Below are 24,912 nucleotides of genomic sequence, written 5' to 3' on the forward strand. Positions count from 1 at the left end.
ATACAGATATGTAAATTATATAAATATTGATATCAAAGGCAATAGATAACCTCTCCCAATCACACAGTAACAAGAGATGAAGTTATTACTAAACTACATCATAAGATAAAGGAAGAAAAGCGGCACATTAATTGAAACTATTTATAATTTGATCATCATAGAGAATACAGGACAGATATTTATAGGGTCAAGTGAGAACCACTGGTGAAGGAGGGAATTAGATAGTGGGTGTAGGACGAGTAGTCCCACCAATAGATTTGGAGGAGAAGACAATACTAATCTGGGCAAAAGAAGATCGCATACCGTGAGCCCTAACTCCAAGAGTCTTGCTGTGTGTCCCTGGGTCACAACAATACCCCACCATGGGGACGAAGAACTATGGAGAAACATGGCAAAATAAAGCAGCTTTACAGTGCACTTTCAGTCAGGTGAGACAAGTCCACTACATGTGCCTGTCACCACGTGTGCACAGGCTTGTCCTGGCACCCAAGGAGATTCCCTTTCCTCTTTAATGTCTGGTGAGCCAGGAGCAGCAGCATCTGCCGCACACTGGTGCATGCTGCCTTTTGTCAGGAGAGTGGGGAAAAGGAAAAGGAGTAATCAGGGCTGCTTTTTAGAGGAAGAGAATCTGCCATTTCCATTTCTCAGGAGTCTACTCATGTCTAGACTTAGAGTTCTATAATATACCACAATATAATTTTTTTTAAATGTAGGAGGTGGAATGAAGTTAATTCTTACACAATACAATTAGATTGTATAGAACAACTAATTACATAACACGAATTCCCAGAGAAGCTTATGGAATCTCTCTGGAAACTCCATGAAAGGGGCAAAAAACCAACCTGTTTTATTTAATTTAGCTAAAAAATAGTGATAGTTTACAGACATTTGAAATACTTAATACCTATGTAATTTTATTTGAATATATAAACAAACAGTATTTAAGTACCCATTCATTTGTTTCAGGTGATGTACAAGATTCAAAGGTTCATACACACAGGCTCTCAGATGTGCAGTCAAGATGGAGAGATGTGACTCATGTTTTAGTACTTATTATGAGGTAAGAGGCTGGCAAACACAAGTATAACCCATTTCTTTGTAAATATAGAGTTACAAAGGAATGTAAAAAGATTTCAACTAAAACTAATTAAATTGAATTACAAAAAGATTTCAACTAAAACTAATTAAATTGAATTACAAAGAAATGTAAAACTATTTCTACAAAAAAAATAACAGAAATGGATCATCACAAAGAAACCTGAATTCACATTGGGTCCGAAAGAATTGCCTAAAAAAGAATAGGAGGAGTTACCCACGCTCAGACATGACAGTAACAAAGTGGAATGCATGGCTGGCACAGTGAGTGAACCTGCTCCAAAATGCCGAGTGTTTGTTTAGGGGAATGTTAAGGAGAAAAGACAGACTAGTATATTAGGACACATGAGGCAAACATATACACATAGGTGAGGTTAGAGAAGGTTTGCAGTTGTTCTTGTGGAAAATGCAATGATTAATAAATAACAATAGAAGAATAAACTATTTTGCATCCTCAAAATTGTAAACCTGTTACTGGACAGCAAGTGGGGTCCTACTGCCCATCACTATCCTTTAGGCAAAATTCTGGAGGCAGAAGTTTGGTGAAAAAGGAAAGGGGTCTTTATTCAAAAGCTACACAATTTTGGAATAACAGCTTTCCACAAGCATTAGTTACTTAAGCCTATCAATGTTTAACTCTTTAGTTACAGCTTTAATCACTTAAGCCTATCAATTAAGCCTAACTCTTTAACTCATAGCTTTAATCACTAATATTTTTCATTTAAGGCTAAAATCCTTAATATCTGAGTTTCCCTAACTTTAAACCCTGTTAGTTTTAAATTATCTTATTTCTATAAAATTAGTTTGCAAATTAAAACATATGATACAAAAGCTACACAATTCTAGAAGAATGGCAGGCTTCTGCCTCAGAAGCCCTCCCCTCTAGAACACCCAAAGAAGAATAACCCTGATATCCTCTACCAGGTTAGCCCAATCCTAGGCTGCGCCTGGAGTTTCTTCTCCCATGCAAAATACTGTCCTCTGGGAAACACAGGCAGCTGCAGCACAATCATCCAGGAACTCTGGAGGAAGAGAGCCAGAGAGCCAGTCTCTGTCCTTTTATTTTAAATCATTCAGCTTCTCAGTAGATCACATTCTACACTGTTTACCATTGTCTCAGGTAACCTTTCCCTGTGACCCCCACTTACTACCTCCCAGTGATTTGATCAGATCTCTCTGTGTCAAATCTATTTCTGCCCCACCCTGTATATATGTATATACAAGGTCTGTCTGGAAAAAGTCCAGCCATTGTTAATATAACAAAAACAGCTTGCACATTTGTGTAACGTGGCAGTCAAGGGGAACAGACTGTAGTGCACATGTGTGAACAATGATGACTTCACTGCACTAGTCAGTGGGTGTGGTAGACACTATTGAGTGACCATGTATACTGTGTGGCCATCACATTCAAAATGACTCAGTGAGAAGAGCAACGGATCTAAATCAAATTTTGTGTTAAACTTGAACATTCCTCTGCAGGAACTATTTGAATGATTCAGAAAGCTTTTGGGGATGATGTAATAAGTGCAGCATGAAAAAAGGGAACAAATCCTTTAAAGATGGTCAAGAATCTGTTGAAAGTGATTCACTTCCTGGAAGGCCTAAAACAAGCAGAACACCTGAGAATGTTGAATGCGGATAGGCTGCAATCAACAAGGACTGGCAACTGACAGTGTGAGAACCAGAAGCTGCTCTGGGGATTCCAAAAATTACTGTCTTTGAGAGTCTGATGCAGAGCTTTGCCATGAAATGCGTCATGGCAAAATTCATTCCACAGTTTCTGCTGTAGGAAGCATCATGCTGCAGTTGCTAATGACTTGATTCAAACCACTGCCAATGAACCAAACTTCCTCAAGAAGGAGACAACCATAGATGAATCATTTGCCTATGCCATTTTCCTGTAACAACGGCTCAGTCATCTTAATTGAAATCACCTAGGTCTCCACGCCTGAGGAAGGCACCGCACAGTTGCAGCAAGATCAAGACCATGTTAGCTGTGCTTTTTGATTGGGAAGGTCTTGTCTTTCATGAGAACACCCCTCCAGGCCAAACAGTTAATAAGGAGTACTACCTCAATGTTCTTCATTAGTTCATAGATGCAATACACTGAGAACAGTTGCAGCTATGGGCAACTGGTGATTGGCAGCTTCATCATGATAATGTGCCCGTTCATGTATCACATCTCATGCAGAGTCTTTGGTGAAACATCAAATCACCCAGGTGACTCAGCCCCACTACAGCCCAGTGGGACTCTGTGACTTCTCGCTTTTCTCCCAACTAAAATCACCTTTGGAAGTGAAGAAATTTCAGATCGTTGACGAGATTTGGGAAAATATGATGGGGCAGCTGATGGTGGTGCCAACAAAGGATTTTGCAGAGTGTTTTGAACAGTGGAATAGATACTGGGATGTGTGTGAGGTCCCAAGGTGCTTACTTTGAAGGGGACTGTGACGTCATTGCCCTATGCACAATGTATCTTGTATCTTCTTCAGTAAAGGTTTATATTTGTCATAGTACATGGCTGGATATTTTCTGGACAAACCTCAATATACACTTAGTATTGTCACTCAATTATTAAATGTGATTATTTGAATCATAAGTTATCTCATTTGATTAGGAATATGAAAATATTTTCTAGTTTGCCTTTATGTACCTTAATGGTTATTCCTTCCCACACCCTGGAATATGAGAATCCTATTTTAGTTATCACAGCTATGTGCAACCATGAATTTCTAAAACTGGAAGTGACAAAATCAAAGCAGTGGATTATTAGTTTAAAATGTTATTCAGACCTTCATAGGTAGAAAAAGAAGGAACACAGGAGAGAGCTACAGTAAGAAAACAACAAACATGTGAACTCCATGATCCACACCTAATTTAAAGGGACAAGAACCAGAAGGATGCCTGTGTGTGAAGGCAATCTTGGCAATGCTGGTGCATGGTGTGCATCCTCCCCACAGGGCGGTGCCACCGAAGAGGCACTAAAACACTCCGAGGGAATGGATCCTGGGCCACGCAGTGGAAAAGAGAAAGCTCTATATACCTCTTTAAACTTTGAGGATATTTATGTACTATAATAGAAAATATAAATAATGCTGACAATAACAAAAGTTGATTATAATTGCAATAATATTTCATATAGTGAAAGGTGTTGAATATGATTTAATACAGTTTGAGGGGTACAATATCTACATAGGTCATCCAAAATTCTTTCTGAGTTAAATGTACTATCCAAACAGGCATGACGGTCATCCCACGGTGCTTCTTCACTAAAATCGAGAAGAATTTATAATCTATATTCTGGCAAAGATCATATTTACAGTGAATACTAAAGTGTCCAGAGAAGTGTCTATTTGAGCGGTGAGATGAGTTATATTTTTTTTAAGTTTCTGGGAACTGTGAATATATTCATCCTCTTGTGAATTAAGTTCCTATAAAACACTCATGAAATATTCATGTTTCTTCTCTCACTACTCACACAAATCTTTCCTATATATATTAATTTTATTTTCTTATACTATCTAGTTTTCTCCTTCAAAAATTATAGATGTACAGAAAAGTTCATTAATTTTATTGAAGAAAAGTAAAAAATATATTTGTATAGAAACTTTATCATTGTAGCAGAGACCAGGCTGAGTGCCGAATTACACATGAATTTGTATCTTCTTGAGATTATGTGAGGAAGCTTCCAGCAGACAAGTTATTTTACTTAGAGTTTATTTCAGTCAATTTTCCCTTAGCTTAGTTCCCTGTATACTTTGATCTACACAGTTTAAATTCATTAAGATTTAAATTACACATAAATTTGTAATTTAGCTCTGTTTCTTTTTTTATGGGCACAATGAAAACAGTCCAAGATTTTCTTGTTTTAGCATACAGAACTCTTTCCACTTCATGCAAATTAAAACAAATTTCCTTTCACAGAAAATATGGAATTAGTGCAGACTACTTTTCAACCTTCCTTTGTATTCATAAGAATTTACTGCACTTGTGTTTAACATCAATTTCTCTTTTACCATGTGAAGTGTAGTGATTTAAAAATGATAACTTTTGTTCAGGGGCACATTCATTCTTGAAATATTGTAATCATAGAAAATTTTCATTGTAGATAGTTTTTAAAAGGCACTGGAACTTATTAAGATTTTGAATTCTATAACAGTTTAGAACTAACTTTAAACAATGATTATTTTTAATTGCTTCTAAAAGTGAAATATAATAATATGATAGAGGGAAATCCAGTTTTACTCAAGTAACTATAAATAGTGTGATTAAAATGAACGCTTGAATAAAAACCTTAAAGTTTTTATAGCTTCACTTAGAAATGATGCAATAATCACATTCAGCTTTAGGGAAACTAAAGGAAAACCACAGATTTTCCATAAAACAATCTTAATACTATAATAGAAAGAGATACGTCTCATTGATTATTTAAAATTCAAACAAAAAAAGTCCTTTATGAGCCATTTCATCATAATTGGTAGCTAGAGAAGCTTGTTGACATGTTAGCATTTCAAACACGTAATAACCAGCAAAGGGTTACGCCACTGAACCACATAAATCATTTACTCATTGTTTCTTAAAAATTCTTGGTACTATATCATAAAAGCAAAATAAAATACACACTAATATGTGTTTTAAGAACACAGAAAAAACACAAAGATAATGAGAAAATAAAGGAAAGTCCTTTTTACGACTGAAATGAACCATTGTGTTTGTGGTTGTGGGTAAGGGGGGAGAAAAAGACATTAGAAGTATGATCATGTCATATGTCTGCAGAGACATCTTCTGAGGTGCAATTCTAAAAAAAATAAAGGGACATATTTTATGACATATCAAGTTATTAACCAATGTTTCCCTGCTCAATTTAATTTAAAAAATCATACCAAACATAAAATAAAGTAATAAAAGGAAGTTTTTAATCAACAGAAAAACATACAGATCATTTCTTTTATTATTTAATAGCACCATGGAAAAAAACAAAGAAAATTCCCCACATATTTAGGAAAGTCACAACTTAGGTAACATTATTATATTGCAAAACATTTTGGAACAAATATTTGTATGGGCCTACTCTAATTTTGATTAAATTACAGTTCTCATTCTTATTATTTTTACTCTGCATTTTAAAAGTACTAACAAAAGCAAAAATGTTTCATACTCAACAATCACTATGGAAGAAATATTTATAAGCAATAACTTTAATAAAATGTTTCCACTGACAATTATTTACTTTCTTATTTAGTTTTATAATTCAGATGAAAAGAAGTTGCATTTTGTATATTTTTATTACAAAAACTAATTGGAAATTTAACAGAAAGATATTTGCTCTATTATTATATCTTGTGTTTAAAAACATAATATTGTATGTATACAACGTATTCCTCAATTACCAATGAAGAATCCAGAAACTGTTGAATAAATTGAAATCTATTACATAATTAGTAGAGTTGTAAGTAATGAAATTTTGAGGTCAATATGAAACCATAGGTTTCCCAAAAATGTCTGGTTATATTAAACTATTTGGCACATTCTAACAGATTCTCTTATGCAATAAAAACATATCACCAAAAGGCAGAGATGCCATGTTGAATAATTTCAATTGGTACCACTAATATCATAATCTATTAAATATTTCTTCTGTAGTGGTATATCATATAATATATGCAACCTTATATTGTGTCCATATGCAATTGTCTTCACTATTCTGGGCCTTATTGATTAAAATTGCATGTTTTGAAGCTTAAATTTGTATTTAAAATTTCCACTGAATGTGCACATTAAATTAGATTTTGTGATAAACATATGAGACTTTCTTTTTCTCCACAAGCCTCACAACACACCAGGGAATATAGCTCATTATAAGTATTAATCATTACTCAGTAAGAATCATTGATGTACTCATTTTTCTAAAATCGTGGTTGTCAGTATTGTAATTATCAATATATTAACAAATTAATTTAATATGGACTGTGCTTTAAATATTTAAAAAGCTAAAATATAAAAATATTACATGAAAAATATTAAATATCTGTATTCAAAGATGCGATGCCAAGGAGGGATAAACTGATATGACCTACAGAACTCAGTCAAGTCCTCAGGATTTTAGGAGGAAGGGAAAACATAGTTTTCTCTCTCATCTTAATACAAGATGGTCTGTTATCTAGAAAAGTTGAACCAAAGAAGCTTTAGACTCTGATATTCTCACATGAGTGTGGAGCTGATGTCCTGGATGAAAGATGTGGAGAGTATCTGCACCTGACACAAGCAGATTTTCCACAGAACCATCGTCACCAAAGATGTTGATAATACTGTACAACCTCTAAATCATATCTACGTGCAGCTGACGTTTTGCAGACCTTTGCTATGGGGACATGAGAAACCCATGTCGTCATGATGCTTGAAAAGCCCTGCCTTTCCAAACCAAACCTAGTGCGGTTTCCTTCTCAGTTTTGAATATACACATTCAGGAGAGGATCACCAAATACCTGAGATAAGGTTCCTATGTGAATAATAAAGAATAAAACAAATAACAACCACCAAAAAAAAAAAATTAGGGAACAAAAGCATCTTTGAAAACAGGAATTAGGACAATGACCAGAGATGAGGTTACACTGTATGCATGAAATAAGGAATGCCAGAGAATAAAGGATTTAGACATTTTAAAATATAATAAACTGAAAAATATAAATGTTGAAAGAGAAATTTAGATTAGAGCAAAAAATAAAGATAATGAGAGAGAAAATGCATAAAAACTGGATAATTAATTGAGAAAAGCCAACATTTAATTAAGAAATTCAAATACAAAAAAAAGAAGAAAATTACAAAAACAACAACAACAACAACAAACAAACCACACCATAACTACCTTACTAGTAAAGGGCATCAATGTCCAGTTTTAAAAGTTAAACTATTATCTGATGCAACTAATGTAAAATAATCCTTTTTAGGCCATAAAAAAGCCTGCCACAGGAAAAAGAAAATTGTGGCAGGTGGCGCTGGGAAAGACAGGAAGGCCTCATAAGAAACTAGAACACAGGAGTAACTAGGTTCTCCAACGGTGGTATTGGTAGGCAATTCCATACATAAGAAACAAACACAATACAGTTTTCATTACGGGTGTGGGGCCCTCAGTCTAAATTTGTATCAAAGACAGCAAGCTTGCCGTTTTGGAATATTCAAGTCAGGATGATTCTTCATTCTGAGAGGACTGAGTTTAGGGAACCGCTTAAGGACCAAGAAAGGTATTAGGGAGTAGCATCTCTGTAGCTGCATCAAAATGTTTTTCAGTATTTGATCTCCTAATCTTCACTCTCTTCCAATTTAAGCCTCTTTTCACAATTAGTTTACTGACCGATCAGGCACAGGTATATATTTTATAAATCTAAATCTGTACTTCAAAACGATCTTGGAATAAATGCTTATTGAACGCTACTTCTCTATAAAACTGAAAATAGCTTTCTCCACCACAGAAATTGATTTTTACTTCAGATTTTAATTAAAATTGAACTTTTACTAAAATGGAAACCCAGATTAAAAGTCTGGAATTATATGTAATAATAAAGCATGTACATGACCTTAATTACAGTGTTTGTAAACTAAACACTGTGATGTTAAAATTACCGTGTGTGTGTGTGTGTGTGTGTGTGTGTGTATCCAACAAACCTGTATTAAAAGTTTAGTGGAACTACGTAATGAAAGTACTGAAAAAAATGTATAGCTATTTTCAAATTTCAGTCAGCTATTACATTCTTCAGTAAGTGAAAACAGTAAGAATTTGAGGTTTCCAATGAAAGTTCCATTTAGAAAATGCCAGTATTTTCAAATAAAAATTCTCTCCTTTATTTTCAGAAATAAAACATAATTCTACTAAACTCTCAGATCCACATAAAGCAAAACATCTAATAATTTTGATTGAGATTGAAAAGAGTTCTATGCCTGATTCTAACTGGCTAAACCTTTCACAAATCAAAGAAATAGACTGTGTTATTTGGGAGAATTGTTTTTATTCTCTGTTAAAAAAGAACTTGATATTTTAAAATATTAATTCATTTTTATTTTGAAGGCTGAAAAATGAGTAGTTGTTTGCAAGATTATTATTTTCTCTTCATTTGTGCCCAATGAGGTGTCTAGAACACATTTACAAAGTGTTAAATGATATGGTAATTAATGTGTCATGTAACCCTCCCAACCAAAAAGTCTTGCTATGCCTTGATACATGTTTTTCACTCCAAATTATGAGGCAGAACGACTCACATTCTATATTTGAATAGTTTATGCTGTTAATATCTTGTTTGTTCACTGTTCTCCAGGTTTTGAAAATTAATTTGTGTCATATCAGTTTTGGGGATAATAAATGAGGCTTCTGCTAAAAGTTAAAAGAGAATGTAATAATAATATTTCTAGGTATTCATTGTACCCTAAACCTAGGACCAGGTGTAGTGTGAGCAGGTGAAATTCATAGGAAATTAATTATGTTGTTTCAATCAGAATCTACTAACAGGGACATTTTTATGCTAAAATTTTCTTACTAAATGTCATCATAAACAAGAACTGATATTTACTTCTACATGATATCTACAATAAGAAGTACATGAATAATATATAATACATTTGATAATTGAAGAAGGAAAAGTAACTGAACACCAACTCACTCAAGTAAATTAGAAAAATAAATAAAGCCACTTTGAGGGCAAAAAAGAATAGTAGCTAAAATATTTATGACCACATGTCTTTCTATAGCTTAAACCTAAATTTATCTTCTAACAAATGCCTTAATGGCAATGAGTATAATTATGTTTACAAAAATCCCTTAAACTTTAGGGTGAGTGATTAGCACAAACTATATTATAATGACAAACAAAGGAGCATTTCTTCGGTATTCAAAAATGCACATGTGCTTTAAAATATGTCTTCAGATTTTTAGCAATAGAGTCATTTACATAGCCAAAAATAAGTCTCCTAAGTCCATGTACAAATTATACATGCCATTTTAAAAAATCTTTTTACATGCACATAATTATCTCACAGAAGGGGAAGGCAAACTTTGAAACACCAAAAATGAAGTGGACAGGGACACCTGAAGCTAGAGGGGAGTCATGCCATTGTTTTTCCATTAGTTATTGCAGTCTTGTTGAAAACATCGCTATTACTCAAACAACTGAGAGCTTTTACCCAAAACTCTGATACAGGAGATTGGGTTTGGATGTCCTCTCTGGGGAAAGACGATACGAGACGTAGATTTGGAGCTGGGATCCATAAGAAAGCTAAACAAGCAGGTGCCAACACAGGTGAGACCAAAATGATTTTATCTGTTCTGTCCCCATTTTTCTACTAGAATAATTCTTCACAGGATGGCTCATGCATTTCAAAGGACACTTATACCTACCATACCTGCAAGGGGCGAGGCAGGGCCCATGGAGAATGACACTACGGAGCAATAATTTCCTTACTATTTTATGCTATCCTTTGGGGCCACTCAATGTAGTTCAATGACTCCAATAACAAAGTCAAAATCTGGTAATTTATTATTATTTTCTACTTCAGTTTCTTCTTATAGTAAGAAAAAAATCACATTTTCACAACATGATGAAATCTATATAAGTAACAAGTAGAGTTATACTTTGTTTTAACCTCTTTGAGCTATCTAATTCTATTATTCAAAATGCCATAATTGTCAAATTTGAAGTTTTAAAACATAATTTTGAAGTACATTTTAGCAGGCAGATGAATTTTTATAGATAACTTCATGAATACATATATATTTTACGCTATTACATTCACACTAATGGTAGAAATATTATTAATAAATGAAAACAACATACAGTTCAGATATTCAGTCATCAAATCTCATGTCAGAAATTTTTTTTTGCACCACTCAAATTTTAAATACTACATCTTTTACCCCAAGAATTACACTTTGGTGATTTTTCTAAACTAATCCATCTTTCCTAAAGATGCTAACTTTTCCACTCTTTTTGAACATTATTCACAAAAAGAATTTGGCAATGGAAATGTCTTCCCATCCCTACCTTATTAAAAGATAAAAAGTACAATTTGAAGGGAGATAAAAAGCTAATCACGCAGGTGTATTTAAAATCAGCTTGAATTAATCTACACACTTTGAAATCATTGACTCACTTTGAACTCCATGGGAGCGTACTATTTTCCAGGTTTCTGATGCCACTTCTTTGACATCCACTTGATAGTGATGGATAGGTACACCTCCATGGGAATCCGGCTTGTTGAAAGAAATCTTGGCGGTGGTTTGTGACAGCTCTATAATCTTCACTCCATAGGGACTGGATGGTACATCTATGAAGGAACGATCGCAGAGAAAATACAGCCTTAGTAATACAGGTGGTCATTGCGCAGAAGACGTGATGTAGAGTTGGGCACCTGCAACTGTATAACTTTGTGAACCAGCATCACCCCAATCAATTTAATAAAACTGTTAGAGAAAAATATATATTTTTGAAAATTTTTAAATGAATAAATAAATTAATAAAATACGATTAAGAGAAATATGATATAACTTTCTGAAAAAGAGACAGAATTCTGGGTATTAGAAATAAAGGAATGGTATATTGCCTGTACACTGAATAATTTGAATTACAAAGCTTGCATAAACAATGATCCTGATCCTGATCAATTATCCTGAATGATCTGTTTAAATTGCAAGAGAGTATATACCAATCAATCTTTACTACCAGAGCAAATAGTGAAACATTCAATATCAAATTTCATTTATTGAGGGAATAATTTTACTTCTGCCTTTTCTATACAATATAAGCATTTTATTTGCATTCAAAGAAAACAAGCTTGTGACAGAGAGGGGATGGAGAGGGAACATATGCATAATTAGAATATAATAAGATATAGAAGAATTAAAATCATTAGTATAAATAATTACCTCTTGTGAAAATGTGAACTTTGTTTTATTTTTCATTAAAATTATATTGATAATTTTAGGGCAGTTGTTAAGTTTAGAGAAAATGTTATTATGAACTAAATAAAACTGCAAACTGTTTTAATTTCATTTAGGTATTATTTAATTAAAATAAACCTTTAGTTGATATATCTAAGTTTTAATTCCTGAATTTAAAAAGCCACTATAAAATCATTCTTGTGTGTGTTTTTGTTATCAGTCCATTACTCACAGTATTTCAAGCTCAATAAGTTATCCTGAGTGGAAGTTTATTTTCATTTTCTAGTATACAAAACTTTATAAAATGTTATCTGAAAGGCCAAACAAGCAAAAGGAGAAAATTTAGAGATAAGAAAGTCTCAATAAGAAAATTAATAAAATCTCCACTTCTGAAACCTGAAGAATTACAGTAAACATTAAAGGTACCTTTTTCTGTTTCTCAATCTCTCACTGTTTCTTTTCAAAATCACATTCAAAATTATAATAAAGTTTGATAATTTACATGTAATTAAGAAATCAAGAGAAGGCTGAGACTCAGAAGTTCGGCAAAGGAAGTATTAGCAAAGACAACCAGAACAAAGGCGTGTCATTAGGGACCAAGTTTAAAATGATCATTCACGCTCTCTTATGCCCAACCACTGTGTACAGGTATGAAAAATGGGCAGTGAAGAAGACTGATAGGAAAATTATTTGATTTATTTGAAATATAGTGCTGGAGGACAACTCTAAAGATACCCCAAACACCAGAAAATGAGCAGGTGGGTACCACAGCAAATTAAGCCTGAAACATCGCTGGAGGCAAAGATGACAGAATTGAAGTTGTCCTTCTTTGGGAACATCATGAGAAGGCAGCATTCTTCGGAAAAGACAATAATGTTGGGAGAAAAAAGAGCATTAGGAAAAGAGACAGTCCAAATATGAGAGGGATGGATTCCACTAAAAAGCCATAGGCGTGAGCTACAGGAGCTGAGCAGGGCTGGTGAGGACACCGCTCGTTCGCAGGGTCACCTGGAGGTGGAGCTGATTCGATGGCACATAATATGCATTACATATCATATAAGTATATAAATAAATGTTGTTTTACCTCTAGAATTAACTTTACAAAAAGAAAAGGAAAAAAATCTCGATTGAAAATAATACAGTGAATTTCCATTCATATATAATCAAACATTCATATAAAACTTAATGGCTCTCGGAAGTCAAATGTACTGTATTTGCTAGAGTTAAAAGACAGCATGGTAGGTCACATAAAACATGCCTTATAAATGGCCCGGGCGAGCTCCTGGGGGGCAGGTTTATGACATTTTGGGTACAAATGCTGTAAAGAAATGCAACAGTGCATATTTATGCTCTAATTAGTAGCAGTAAATTATTTGAAGATTCTATGAAGTGCATTATGTTAGAACACTGAGGTTTAGAAATAAATTTGTAGAATACTGATGCATCCTAAAGTAGTTTTGCTATCAAAATTATCTGGAAATAAAAAATTTAAATTATTGAAATCATCTATTTAAGCTGTAACATAAATATTATAGTTTTTATGTTTCTTTCATCCCTAAGTTATAACTGTAGCTTCTTTTCATCTGTAAGTTTGATCTAAAGTTTACAGAAGAGGAAAAAATTCACATACATACAGATTGTTTTTAACAAGACTGCCAATTCTTTACCCCATGCCGAGTGACTCCCCAATGTCAACTAGGTTAAAGTAGCTATTGCAACAATGATAATCTTCCGTTTGAAAGATACATTTGCAAAAGAAAGATGCTAATAAATGGAGAAGGAGGGGAAGGTGTAATTCCTCTTGGGCTCATACCTTTGACTACAGGGCTTGTACATGGTCCTTGGTTCTTACACAGTCCACAGAGGTACGCACCATTCGCTAAGCTGTGCACCTCAACGTGGTACACCTATGCAGAAATAATAACGTTTTTTTCTTAGCCCTATGGTTCCATCACCAGCCTTGGGCCAGTGGGTATCTTTTTCTAGCCAGATGGTCTATATTCAGAGTTGCTGGAGGTTACACTGGCTTTTCATGTATATTGATTTTGTGTTGGCCTCATCTTTCTGTTACCTGACTAAAAGGAAAAGTATGCTTATGATTTGCAGACCTAGTATAGTTCCTAAACATGTTTTTACATTCTGATCTGATGACTATTAAATTATTACATATGTACACATGTACATATAACATTGAGAAAAATGACTAGAATGTACTCAGTCCTCAGGAAATATATGATAAGTTAAATATGTATTTGAGTAATTAAAAATATACAAAGATACAGAACACATCCAAATGAATGTCTGATATACTTAGAACTAACACCTACAATTTTTCTCTGCACTTTCTCAATTGTTTTATAATCATATTCCTCCTTGATTCTCTCATATACATTACTATTAGTTTCAAAGTTATTTTCATCTTTCCTGTATCACAATTTTGTATCCATTTCTTCCTTCCTGTTTTCACTGTTAATTCACAAGCCCAGGGCTTATCTGCCTCTGCCTTTAATGCCATTTGTGGCTCTCAGCTTCCTTTTCTATTGGACATCCCACCAAATTTCAATCCATATAGTGCATAAATGCAAAATCAATCTTTCTAAAGTACCACTCTAATCACGTCACTTCCCTGAGTTGGGGTATTCAGGAGCTTCCTCTTTTTTACAACAGCAAACTGAGACTTTTCACTCTGGCTTTCAAGATCTTGAATTATCTAACCTCACTGGGTGTAAGCAAAAAGATAATACTGTAAAAGACTATCAAACGTAGCCCCGTGTTTCAAATGGGGCTTGTGGTTACTAAATTTCAAACACAATGCTTCCATCGTTGTTAGCGTAAATTTCTAAATTGCTTAGCACCTTCCAATCTCAATAATTAATGAATGTTACCACTCATCACTGAATGAATAAACAGAAGAATTGTGAAAATATGTATTTCTTTGTTTACTTTTCTTTTCACTTCTGCTAGTACCAATACAGAGTTGGATGAAGAGCCTGGATATGTATCATCAGAATGTAGGAATCCAAAGTTTACCCTTGCTCCGTTAGTCAACTTAAAACACCAGGAACGAGTTCCTTAATCTTTCAACCATTTCTGTCTCTAAACTGGAGATTAGAATAGCATCCACTTCTAGAGTTGCTCTGAGTATCAAGTACTATAAAAGTCATAAAAGAAAACCTGAAATACACTAACTACTTAGTAAATGTTAGTCATTACAGTTTTTGCCATCCCTCCCTGATAACCATGCTCCTTCAATTACATAATTTTATATCCATTGAAATAAGTCAATGTGCTAGTCAAATTGTAGGTAATGAATAAGAATATTGAGGTTTAGCTTAGAAATGTATGCTTGTCACAGGACCAATCTATGAAGTTGTTTTATGACCCTGTACAAATTAAACTCATTTGGTCTCAATTTCCTTATAAGCCAAATGGTAACAATACTACCAACATTAAAGTTACTTTTGTGAGGATAAGTTGATGGATAAAAATCAATGGGCATTCACAAATATCTTCAATTATCCTTTCTTTAAATAGGCAGTCAGTGTATAAATAATGTTGATCAATATTTTGATAGTTATATCTATGCATGAATTCACTGTTTGATCAAAGTATAAATGTGAAAACATAAAAATTCTGCTTTGGTGATTATTTTATCTGGTTAGGGGTAGAGGAACAATGCTCTGAGTGGTCATCTTATTTCTAGTAAGATTTTACATATATTTTCTTATGTAAATCATGACTTAATCTTATCTTATAGGCACTGGCAACATATCTAAAACCCTATTAATTCATTCTTCTTTCACTATCCCTGTAGGTTTCTCCAATCACCAAATTTAAATAATTATTTTATTGATCTTTTCTCAACATATGATCACTTGTTTAAAAAAATTCTCCTTACAAGTAGTTATACTCTCTGAATAATATTTTTAATTTTATTTGTTCATATACTTCTATTTCTGCCAATTAAAGCACTCCAGAAATATGTCTTGAGTATATCATTTTTACCTCTAATATTGTCCAATAAAGTGCAGTTTAGTATAAATGGAAATTATTTCCTCATAACATATCCAAGTCTTGACCTTCTCAGACATTATGGACTTCAGTATCTCATTATTAATGGAGCATATCAACTATGACTAATAAGCAAATCAAATAAAACACACTGACTATACATTCAATAATTCATCTAAATCTCCTATGAGCCAGGCAATTTTTTGTGTTCTGGGATAAACATAAAACAACAATCATTCCTCTTATTAAAGTTATATTCTAATTCTTAACAAGAAATGTAATATACAAATTATTTATTATTAAGACTGGTCAAAATTTAATCCTCGAAGATCAATTATTTTAGGTGAAAATAAAAAAAATAGTTCGTGTGTTGTAATTTTTAAATAGGTGGACTAGAGTATCATTGTTAAAAAAGTGGTGGCTGACCAAGGACTTAAAGAAAAATAAAATGACTCAAATAAAAAGTCGCCCGAGGGGCCCTGCTGAGGGGGTCGGGGGACTGGATGAAAATGTTGAAGGGATTAAAAGGTACAAATTTGTAGTTACAAAACAGTCATGGGATATACATTCTAGCTTAAGGAATATAGTGAATAATATTATAATAACTATGCATTGTGCCAGGTAGGTACTGGAAATATTGGGGGGAACACTTTGTAAAGTATATGATTGTCTAACCACTATGCTGTACACCTGAAACTCACACAAAATAATAAACTGTGATTAAATAATAAAATTAAAATCATAATACATTCTGTTTTGTGTATCCATAAATTATTGAACTTTAAAAATACGTATTAGGGAAAGAAAATAGTAAATACAAAGAGGAGATAGGCTTTGAGCATTTAAAGAAGGCCGGTCTGGGAAGAGTGCTCCTGTCTGAAATAGCAAAGATTATTTTAGGATATCTGAGTTTACCTTTACATACTTTGGGTTAGGTAGCGAAACGTGGAAATTGGCTTTGCTGAAATCAGTCTTTACAATGCTACCAAGATAGTTGTTCATGATAACTGGATCTTGCTGCTTTATGACGAAAAACTCCCAACTTCCCTTGCTGTATACTTGATACGAAAGAATGTAAACCTGATGAATGTTTTTAAGATCTATGCCTTGATCTCTCACTACTTCTGTATTCATATCACCACCACTAACCCTTTCACACAATATCGCCCTCCAGTCCTCCATTAAAAGCCTCATCTCTTCCTCACCGACTTCTTTTCACAGTATGGTACATTTGCACAGTCACCTTGACTTTTTCCATCTTTGCTTTTCTTCATCACTAAGCCTGGTTCTACTCATTCTTGCAGACTCAACTCAAAAGTTGATACCTACCTTGAGGGGAAAACTATGTAAAGTATATTATTGTCTATTAAGAGCCACGAAGCTGTACACTTGAAACCAATATAAAATAAAATTGAAAGAAAAAAAGTTGATACTCTTTGAAGTTTTTCCCAAGAAATCCAATCAGAATTGCATTTTATGTCCCGAGGCATATGATCCACACTTTTGTTCAAACTCTTTTCCTTTTTACTTTTATTTGTAAAGATAAGGTGCCATATAATATTCATCTTCAAATTTCCTAACTCCAAAACAGTGCCTGGCACCTATGAGAAACTTACTGTATAAATGCAGAGTGAGCCAATTAACAGATTGGTAGGAACTGATGAAATCATAGATTCCTGGAAAATAATATTTGGCTATTCTAATTCCCTTTTTTTTCCGAGGACCTTGGGGATTATGAAATTAAGGGGATGCCATAGTTTCTGAAAACATACAGAATTTGCCTTATAGTTTCGGGAAAAAAAGAATGAGACATAGACTTTTCCAAACTAAATAACAAAACTGATCATGTAAAAGAAACCTGGTTTTCTATTCAGTTGAAGAAATTGTTTACAAATGAACTATGTTTAACCTGCTTTCAAATTTTATGGAGCAAGTATGTGGATAAAATGCGGTCTGGGTACAAGGACAAGTAGATGTACTAACATTCCATATCTACAAAATTTTGTTCAATTGACCCAGCTTAACCTCTAAGCAGGTCACCATTCTCAAAAATGAATTGTATAGGCTTATCCATGACTTAGGTGAAAATACCGATGACTGCTTCATGATATTTGTGGATTAAATCAATCTTGAAAAGAGAGCTAAAACATTGAATTTGACAGGGTCTTCGTAGGTTAAAAAGATGAGCTCAAACTGACAAGATGAGATTAAATGGGCTAAGTGCAGAGTCCTGAACCGAGGTTTAAAAAAATCAATTGTGAAGCATAGCACTTAATAACAGTTTTTGTTGAAAAGAGATAGAACAAAACACTAGAAGGAAAACAAAAGTGACAAAATGAAGTGCAATTTTCTGTTACTTAACACAAATATAGTGTTCAGAATAAGTAAGGTCATTAAACCATTATTCAATTTTATTACACATTGATCTACAATGCCTCGATGTATGTTTTATATTTAAGAGACATCAACAAACTGACTCCTTTCCCAAAGAGAGGTGACCAATATGAACTGTAATTTGGCTGTAACAGTGGCTAGCTAACATTTGTTGACCACATGCCACGTGCTGTTGCTTTAAGTGCTCTTCCTCACTTAATCCTCACTGCACTCTCACCAGGTAGATAGGGGACTGGCTAGCAGCACCGAAGCCCCCCTTAGGCGGGGGCCCTCTCCCCAGTCAGTGCTGGATGCATTGGCCACTGAGAGTCAACAGCACAGTCCCTACCCTAAAACTGCCCAGGAAAAGGTGCCTTTATCAGCAAAGGGCATCAGTTAAAGAAGTAAAGATCAGATCACCATATTAAGGTTTAATAAGAGTTTACAATTACAAGTTGACTATGACAACAATGAAATAAATTAAAAAAGTTAAAAAATTATGAATAAAATCATTTGATAAAGTTTAGAAGTTTAAGTCTTTTAAGAACAACTTCTTAAAAATACATGCATAAATATACAGAATGCCTTCTCAGATCATGATCTATTAGAAGTAGAAAATTATAAGGAAGGAATTATAATTGTTAATTATAAGCTTGCAATTTAATTTACCTTTGTGTGTTTTACATTTTTAATTTTCTCCAAGATATATATTTAAATAAAAAGTATATTTCCTCGCTACACAATACGACTATCAACTATGAGGTGCACTAGAAAAGAATTATGATAAAGCATTTTTAAAAATCTCTCTGTCTTTGCTCTCCCTTTGTATCTAATTATACCTGCATTTCACATTTTGATAAAAAGTTAATGTAAAAATGGTTATCAAATATAAATGCAAATTATCTTATTTTCCATAAAATTTTATAAACATATTTATAAATGTTGATGATTTAAATGTATGCCTTTCATCTAAGTCTCAGTGTCTAATATTTTCTCTATCATTTTAACAAATGTCAGTTGAGTTGCCACTTTCTAAAAACAAAATTTTACCCTGTATTTGTCATAAAATTTTGAAATCTTGAGAATTGCATTATGCAAAAAATATTTCCAACAACACTATAACTCTTAGCTTGAATGCATATTTTTTATTTTTTATTGCTGGAAAGAGGGATACTCACCAATTCCTTATCTGCATTAAAAGATAGGTATCAAATATATTTTTCATAAGAAGTGCTATAGTAAGTGATATGCAACAGAGGGTGCACAGAAATTCAGTATTTTCAGGGTATCTAATAAGATTGTTTAAATATCATCAATATAATGTTCCTTTTACATTTTTTCTAGAATTATAAACTCTTAAAAACTATTAAAATAGATTTTAGTCATTTATCAAGTTTTAACTAAATAAATAGGACACTGCATCATTGTATAAAAAGGTATATATATAATAGTGTATTAGTATTAATATGTTATATATATACATGTTGATTATATATCTAATCATTTATAAAAATTTTACCTTAATTGCAATAAAATTTGCTTAATTTCCTAAGTTTCAGAACTAAAATGAGTAGTAAATATTTCTTATCAATACAAATAATACTTCAACTTATTATCAACGAATTTTGATGTAACAACACAATTCATTTTCCTAAAATTGAATTTGCTTGTATAATGTTTTCTTTCATATGCCTAAATGCAGTCTTTTGTCCATATTTTCACTGAGATTAATTTTCCAATGATTTCATGGTAGACAATAAATATTAGTTTATTTCCTTCCTTTCTCCCTACTTACCTCCCTCTCTTCCTCTCTCCCTCTCTCTTTTCCTCTCATCTCAACTAACTCTAATTTTTTGCCTTCTGGCTTTCTTCCCTAAAACTCTTTAACTATCCATTCTTTCCCTTTTTCCCCACAGTCGTAAAACTTAAATTGGACAATAACAAGTTTAATAGTTACATAATAATTTTAGTATTATGAGCTTTAATTTATTTGACCTTTACTACTAATGATATTACTTTTGTAAATGTACTTTCATAGTAATAAAATACTTTTCATAACTTGATATAAAATTATAGTTATGTATAAAAACTCTACTTAGAAAATGTTTTAAGATGTTTTCCTGGAAGCTATTTATTAGTAAACATAACATTTCAGTGATTTTTCTAATATTGGTCTACCTAGTGTTAGAAGGTAATATATCACATTTTTGCATCATCTGGGCTGAACAAAATATAAACCATATATATTTCCAAATTTCTAGTCAGTATTGTATAACATAATGGCAAATCCTATAAATATATGTGTGTTTGTGTGTGTGTGTGTGTGTGTGTGTGTATTACATAGACAATATAAGTAACAAATCATAGCTGGATTCCTAATTAAAATAAATTTTACTCTACATGCTCTTTCTATATCTTTAAACTCCAGAGGAAGAACAAAAATATTTTATATATAAAAATGAGACTTTTTAAAGTTATATAACCATACATTTTCTATTTGCCTTAAAAATAAGTTTACTATCTGTACTTTCAAATTTAAAATTTTAAAATATATTCATTTAACTTTCTTCCAAGGTGTCTTTAATTTTTAATTTTTGACAGCATTCTTAAGATACTTGAAATATAATTTGATTTCTTAAGCTATGCTTCCTGTTTCCTTCATAGATATCCCACTTACAAATTTGAGGACATTGGAATTAGGGTTTAAAATCAGTTTCAATAAGTAAATAGATTCTGTGTCCTCACTACATGTCCAAAACGACTATTCCAAATTTCTAAGTTCTGAATCACTTTTAGATAATAATCTGAATCATGACTTATTAAAATGTAAAGGCTATTTGCTTATGGAAATATTTTATGAGATTTCAGAAATTATTGTGCTATACTTACCAGCCAAAGCAAGAATATATTCTTGAAATCTTGTTCCTATACGATTAGTGGCTGTGCAATTATAGCGTCCAAAGTCATTGTCAGATGTAGGTGCAATCTAAAATAATTACAATAATAAAATTTTTACAACTTTAAAACAATATCAGAGAAGTTTTAAAATAGAATCTAGCATGCTTACCATCTTCACATATGTTTAATTATTCAAAATCCCTTGACATAACTTTGCTTTCCTATATCAAGGGAATATACTAAGGAATACAAATCTTATTAACATATAATCCATTAAATTATACTATTCACAGGATCAGGTAAATATAGGTCATATATCAAAAGATTAAGTAAATTAATGTCATTATTTTGTTTGTATCTGTTGAGTAAAAACATCATTAGATATTTATATGTGTAAAACTCAGAAAGTAGCAGACAGTTTGAAAAATATATATTTTGCAATCACTGAAGATATGTACTTGAAAACAGGAAACTTGCCCCAAAAGTACTAATTTGTTTATTCTGTTTTAACCTAACATCAGGCAGAATTAAAGTTCAAGAAAGGCACAAAATATGTCAGATCTCTTCCTCTTACAATATAACTTAACATAAAATATTACTGAAGGATTAAGATTCATTCTTAGGCCCTGACGAGGTGGCTCAGTGGGTTAAGTATCATTCCACAAACCAAAGTGTCATCGGTTCAATTACCCATCAGGGCACATCCCCGGGTTGCCCGCCAGATTCCTGGTTGGGGACGTGCGAGAGACAGCCAATTGATGTTTCTCTTGCACATCCATGCTTTTCTCTCTCTCTCCCCCTTCCCTCTTTCTAAAAAATAAATAAATAAAATCTTTATAAAAAACTTTCCCGGAAGGCATTTTTCAGGAACACACTGTCCTCGTGTAGCAATCCCTGTAGACAGGCATGTTATCTTGGTATCTATTAACAGCATGTCTCCATTTCTGTTCAATTCCTATCATTCTCTTTCATTTTAGGTAGAACATAGCTGACCTCAATCCTTACACATTTGAAATCCATAATTAAGTTAACCTTCTGGGACTCTATTGCTGAACACTGGGACCAACCCTGTAATTCCAATGTACTGAAATTCTGAAGTATCAATTCAGAAAAGAGGTTTGATGAGAGTAATAGATATAATTTTCAATCCCAGTAACTATTATTAAGAGAGAATATGCTTACAACAAGAGTTGATGTTAATTTCAACTCTACCCCAAAAGGAGGAAAGCAATTTTGTGGTAATGGACAGCTATTAGCTAAAAGTGCAATTTTGATGTCCATTGAAGATGGTAATTCTGAAAGAGTATAAAAAAAGCTGTGTCATTCATTATGGTTTGCTGTCCATCTAGGGACACAGCATAGATTTAAGGATTAGAAGTTTTAACAGCTCTTATATAAATACTCCTAAGCTATTAAATATTCATTTTTCTTACAGCCAGCTTTTAATAAATGAGACTAATTTAATTCTAAAATATTTTTACTAGTGAGAAAGGAATTTGACAAAAAAGAAGTCCTTATTGTCCAGGTATATGAGAAAGGTATTTGTAAATTCCATAAGGAAGAATATGTACTAAATCGATGTAACGCAGAGTCAAAACAGTCATAACAAAGTATTGTCAGTATTGCACCCTTTTCTCAAGATTAATAAAGTGATTCATACATATCCACTGTTATTGGAACAATTTTTTAAAGACTCATTTTTTAAAATTTCCCTTTTGGTGTTCACATATGAAAGATAAGAGTTGTATGACTAAATCATAAATAAATAATTCTTTTATTATGTATGATTAACAAATACAGAAACTACCCCTAGTAGAGCAGATTAGAAAAAAATAAAAACCCACAGATCTAGGCATAACCAGGCCAAACCATGTGCCCAGCAGCATATTTGCTGTATTGTAGGAAAGTAATATGCAAGTAAAGTCCCGCAGTGGGTTTATACCCGATCCTAGCACAATAAATTAAAGGTAAGTTTTATCAAAATATCAAATAATGTATAAACGTGGTATACAATAGAGCATGAATTTAAAGATATTTAAATGTTTTACATGTGCAAATGAGTGCTGATATTTATCCAGGGAGTGCTAGGAGCATCTACTTAAAACATACTTGTACATATTTTAATATGCAATTAAAATAATTCCAGTTTACTTGGGATGTTGGGCTTTGTTAAAGTAGAATACATCAACAAATATAGTTTTAAATATAAAACTGAAAGATGAGAGTATAATGTTATTCAAAAAGCTTGCTAACCTTTCTCCTAAACTTCAAAACTAGATTTTTTCTTTCTATGTATTCCATGGTAAGAAAAGCATTTATGTAACAACATCTTTACTTAGGGCAAGGAACAACAACACAGGTGATTCAATGGAGAATATTATTCCAATCATCCTATTAGAAACTTACTGCATCAGTTTTTGTCCATGTATTGAAAATCTGTCTTATCTCAAGGGAGTACTCAGGAAAATTTAAAATAAAAATAGTTTGGATAACCTTCAGAGATGCATTTATGAGCAATGATGCAAAGGAGTTATATATTTTTTAAATACTTTAAAATTTATACATTTAAAAGCTCAAATATATATTTAATCAAAGAAAAGGAAAAATCTTTAAAATCAATTTAAGAAATTTATTATTGACCATTTTATTATTAATTGTAAACTTGATTTTTTCTACATTTTATTATATGTTCTTAACCATTAACAATTATGCTATTATAATAATTATTACGCAAAAAGTAATAATAATGTACTATCCTAACAATTATGTATGCTAGTCATGCAAATTTAGTACTTATTATTGCTTTACTTGTTGTATTATAGTTTTGTTTTATCTACTTTTTAAGTTGTTTTAGTTACACATTTTTATTATTTATTCATGTTTAAATTTAATTATTAAAAATAATGAACACAAAAATGTATATTCTCAAAGTTAATGCTTCAACAAACAGATCACCTAGCTGAATGTAAAGTAAACAAAAATTGCTTAGTTTTCACTTTGGGGAGCAGAGGAAATGTGATTTAGGGAGAAGATTAAGTAACATGGAGCCTTATATGAATTAAATATTTAAATGTCAGATTTATCAACAACATGTTGCTTGACATTGATGATGGAGAATTATGAGCTGTCCTGAAAATGAAAAGCAGCAAGATAAAATAAAGCAAAATTACAGATTTGTCTGTTATTTAAACATGAACTTAAATCTACCTGTTACGGACTGACTTGTGTCCCCTCACTAAACTTAAACGTTGACTTCTAACGTGACTATGGTTGTAGATGGGGTGTTTAAGGAGACTCAGAGGAAAGGCCAGGTGAGTGCATAGCCAGAGGGAACAATATGTAAACCAAGGTGAGAGGTTCCACCATAATTCATTGATTTTATTTTTATCTTGGACTTCCATGATCTAGAAATGTGTCAGGGTGAAAAAATGTTTCTGTTTTTTAAGCCACCCAGTCTGTGGTATTTTGTTTTGGCAGCCAGAGCACACTAATACATTACCTACCCAAAAGCAGTTAAAATGCAACATTGGATTTTAACTGTGGTTAAATTCCTAAAATCTAGGCTAAATCTGACCAGATGTCTTTGTGAAATTGACCTTCGTGTCAATCTG

At 32.6% G+C, this 24,912-nt stretch overlaps 1 protein-coding gene across 1 annotated transcript in view; it reads right to left on the bottom strand.

The window, feature by feature from the left end:
* Window positions 1–24,912, bottom strand: part of NCAM2 (neural cell adhesion molecule 2) — a 422,854-nt gene that overhangs the window by 60,402 nt on the left and 337,540 nt on the right. The window contains exons 11-12 of the mRNA XM_054579597.1: window positions 21,293–21,389; window positions 11,233–11,406 (exon numbers count right to left, since the gene is read on the bottom strand). Coding sequence (XP_054435572.1) covers window positions 11,233–11,406; window positions 21,293–21,389 — 271 coding nt within the window. The remainder of the gene's footprint in view (window positions 1–11,232; window positions 11,407–21,292; window positions 21,390–24,912) is intronic.

Source organism: Pteronotus mesoamericanus, unplaced genomic scaffold, assembly GCF_021234165.1.
Source record: "Pteronotus mesoamericanus isolate MK-2021 breed Mesoamerican mustached bat unplaced genomic scaffold, CSHL_Meso_final contig_116, whole genome shotgun sequence".
NCBI classification, from domain to species: Eukaryota; Metazoa; Chordata; class Mammalia; order Chiroptera; family Mormoopidae; genus Pteronotus; species Pteronotus mesoamericanus.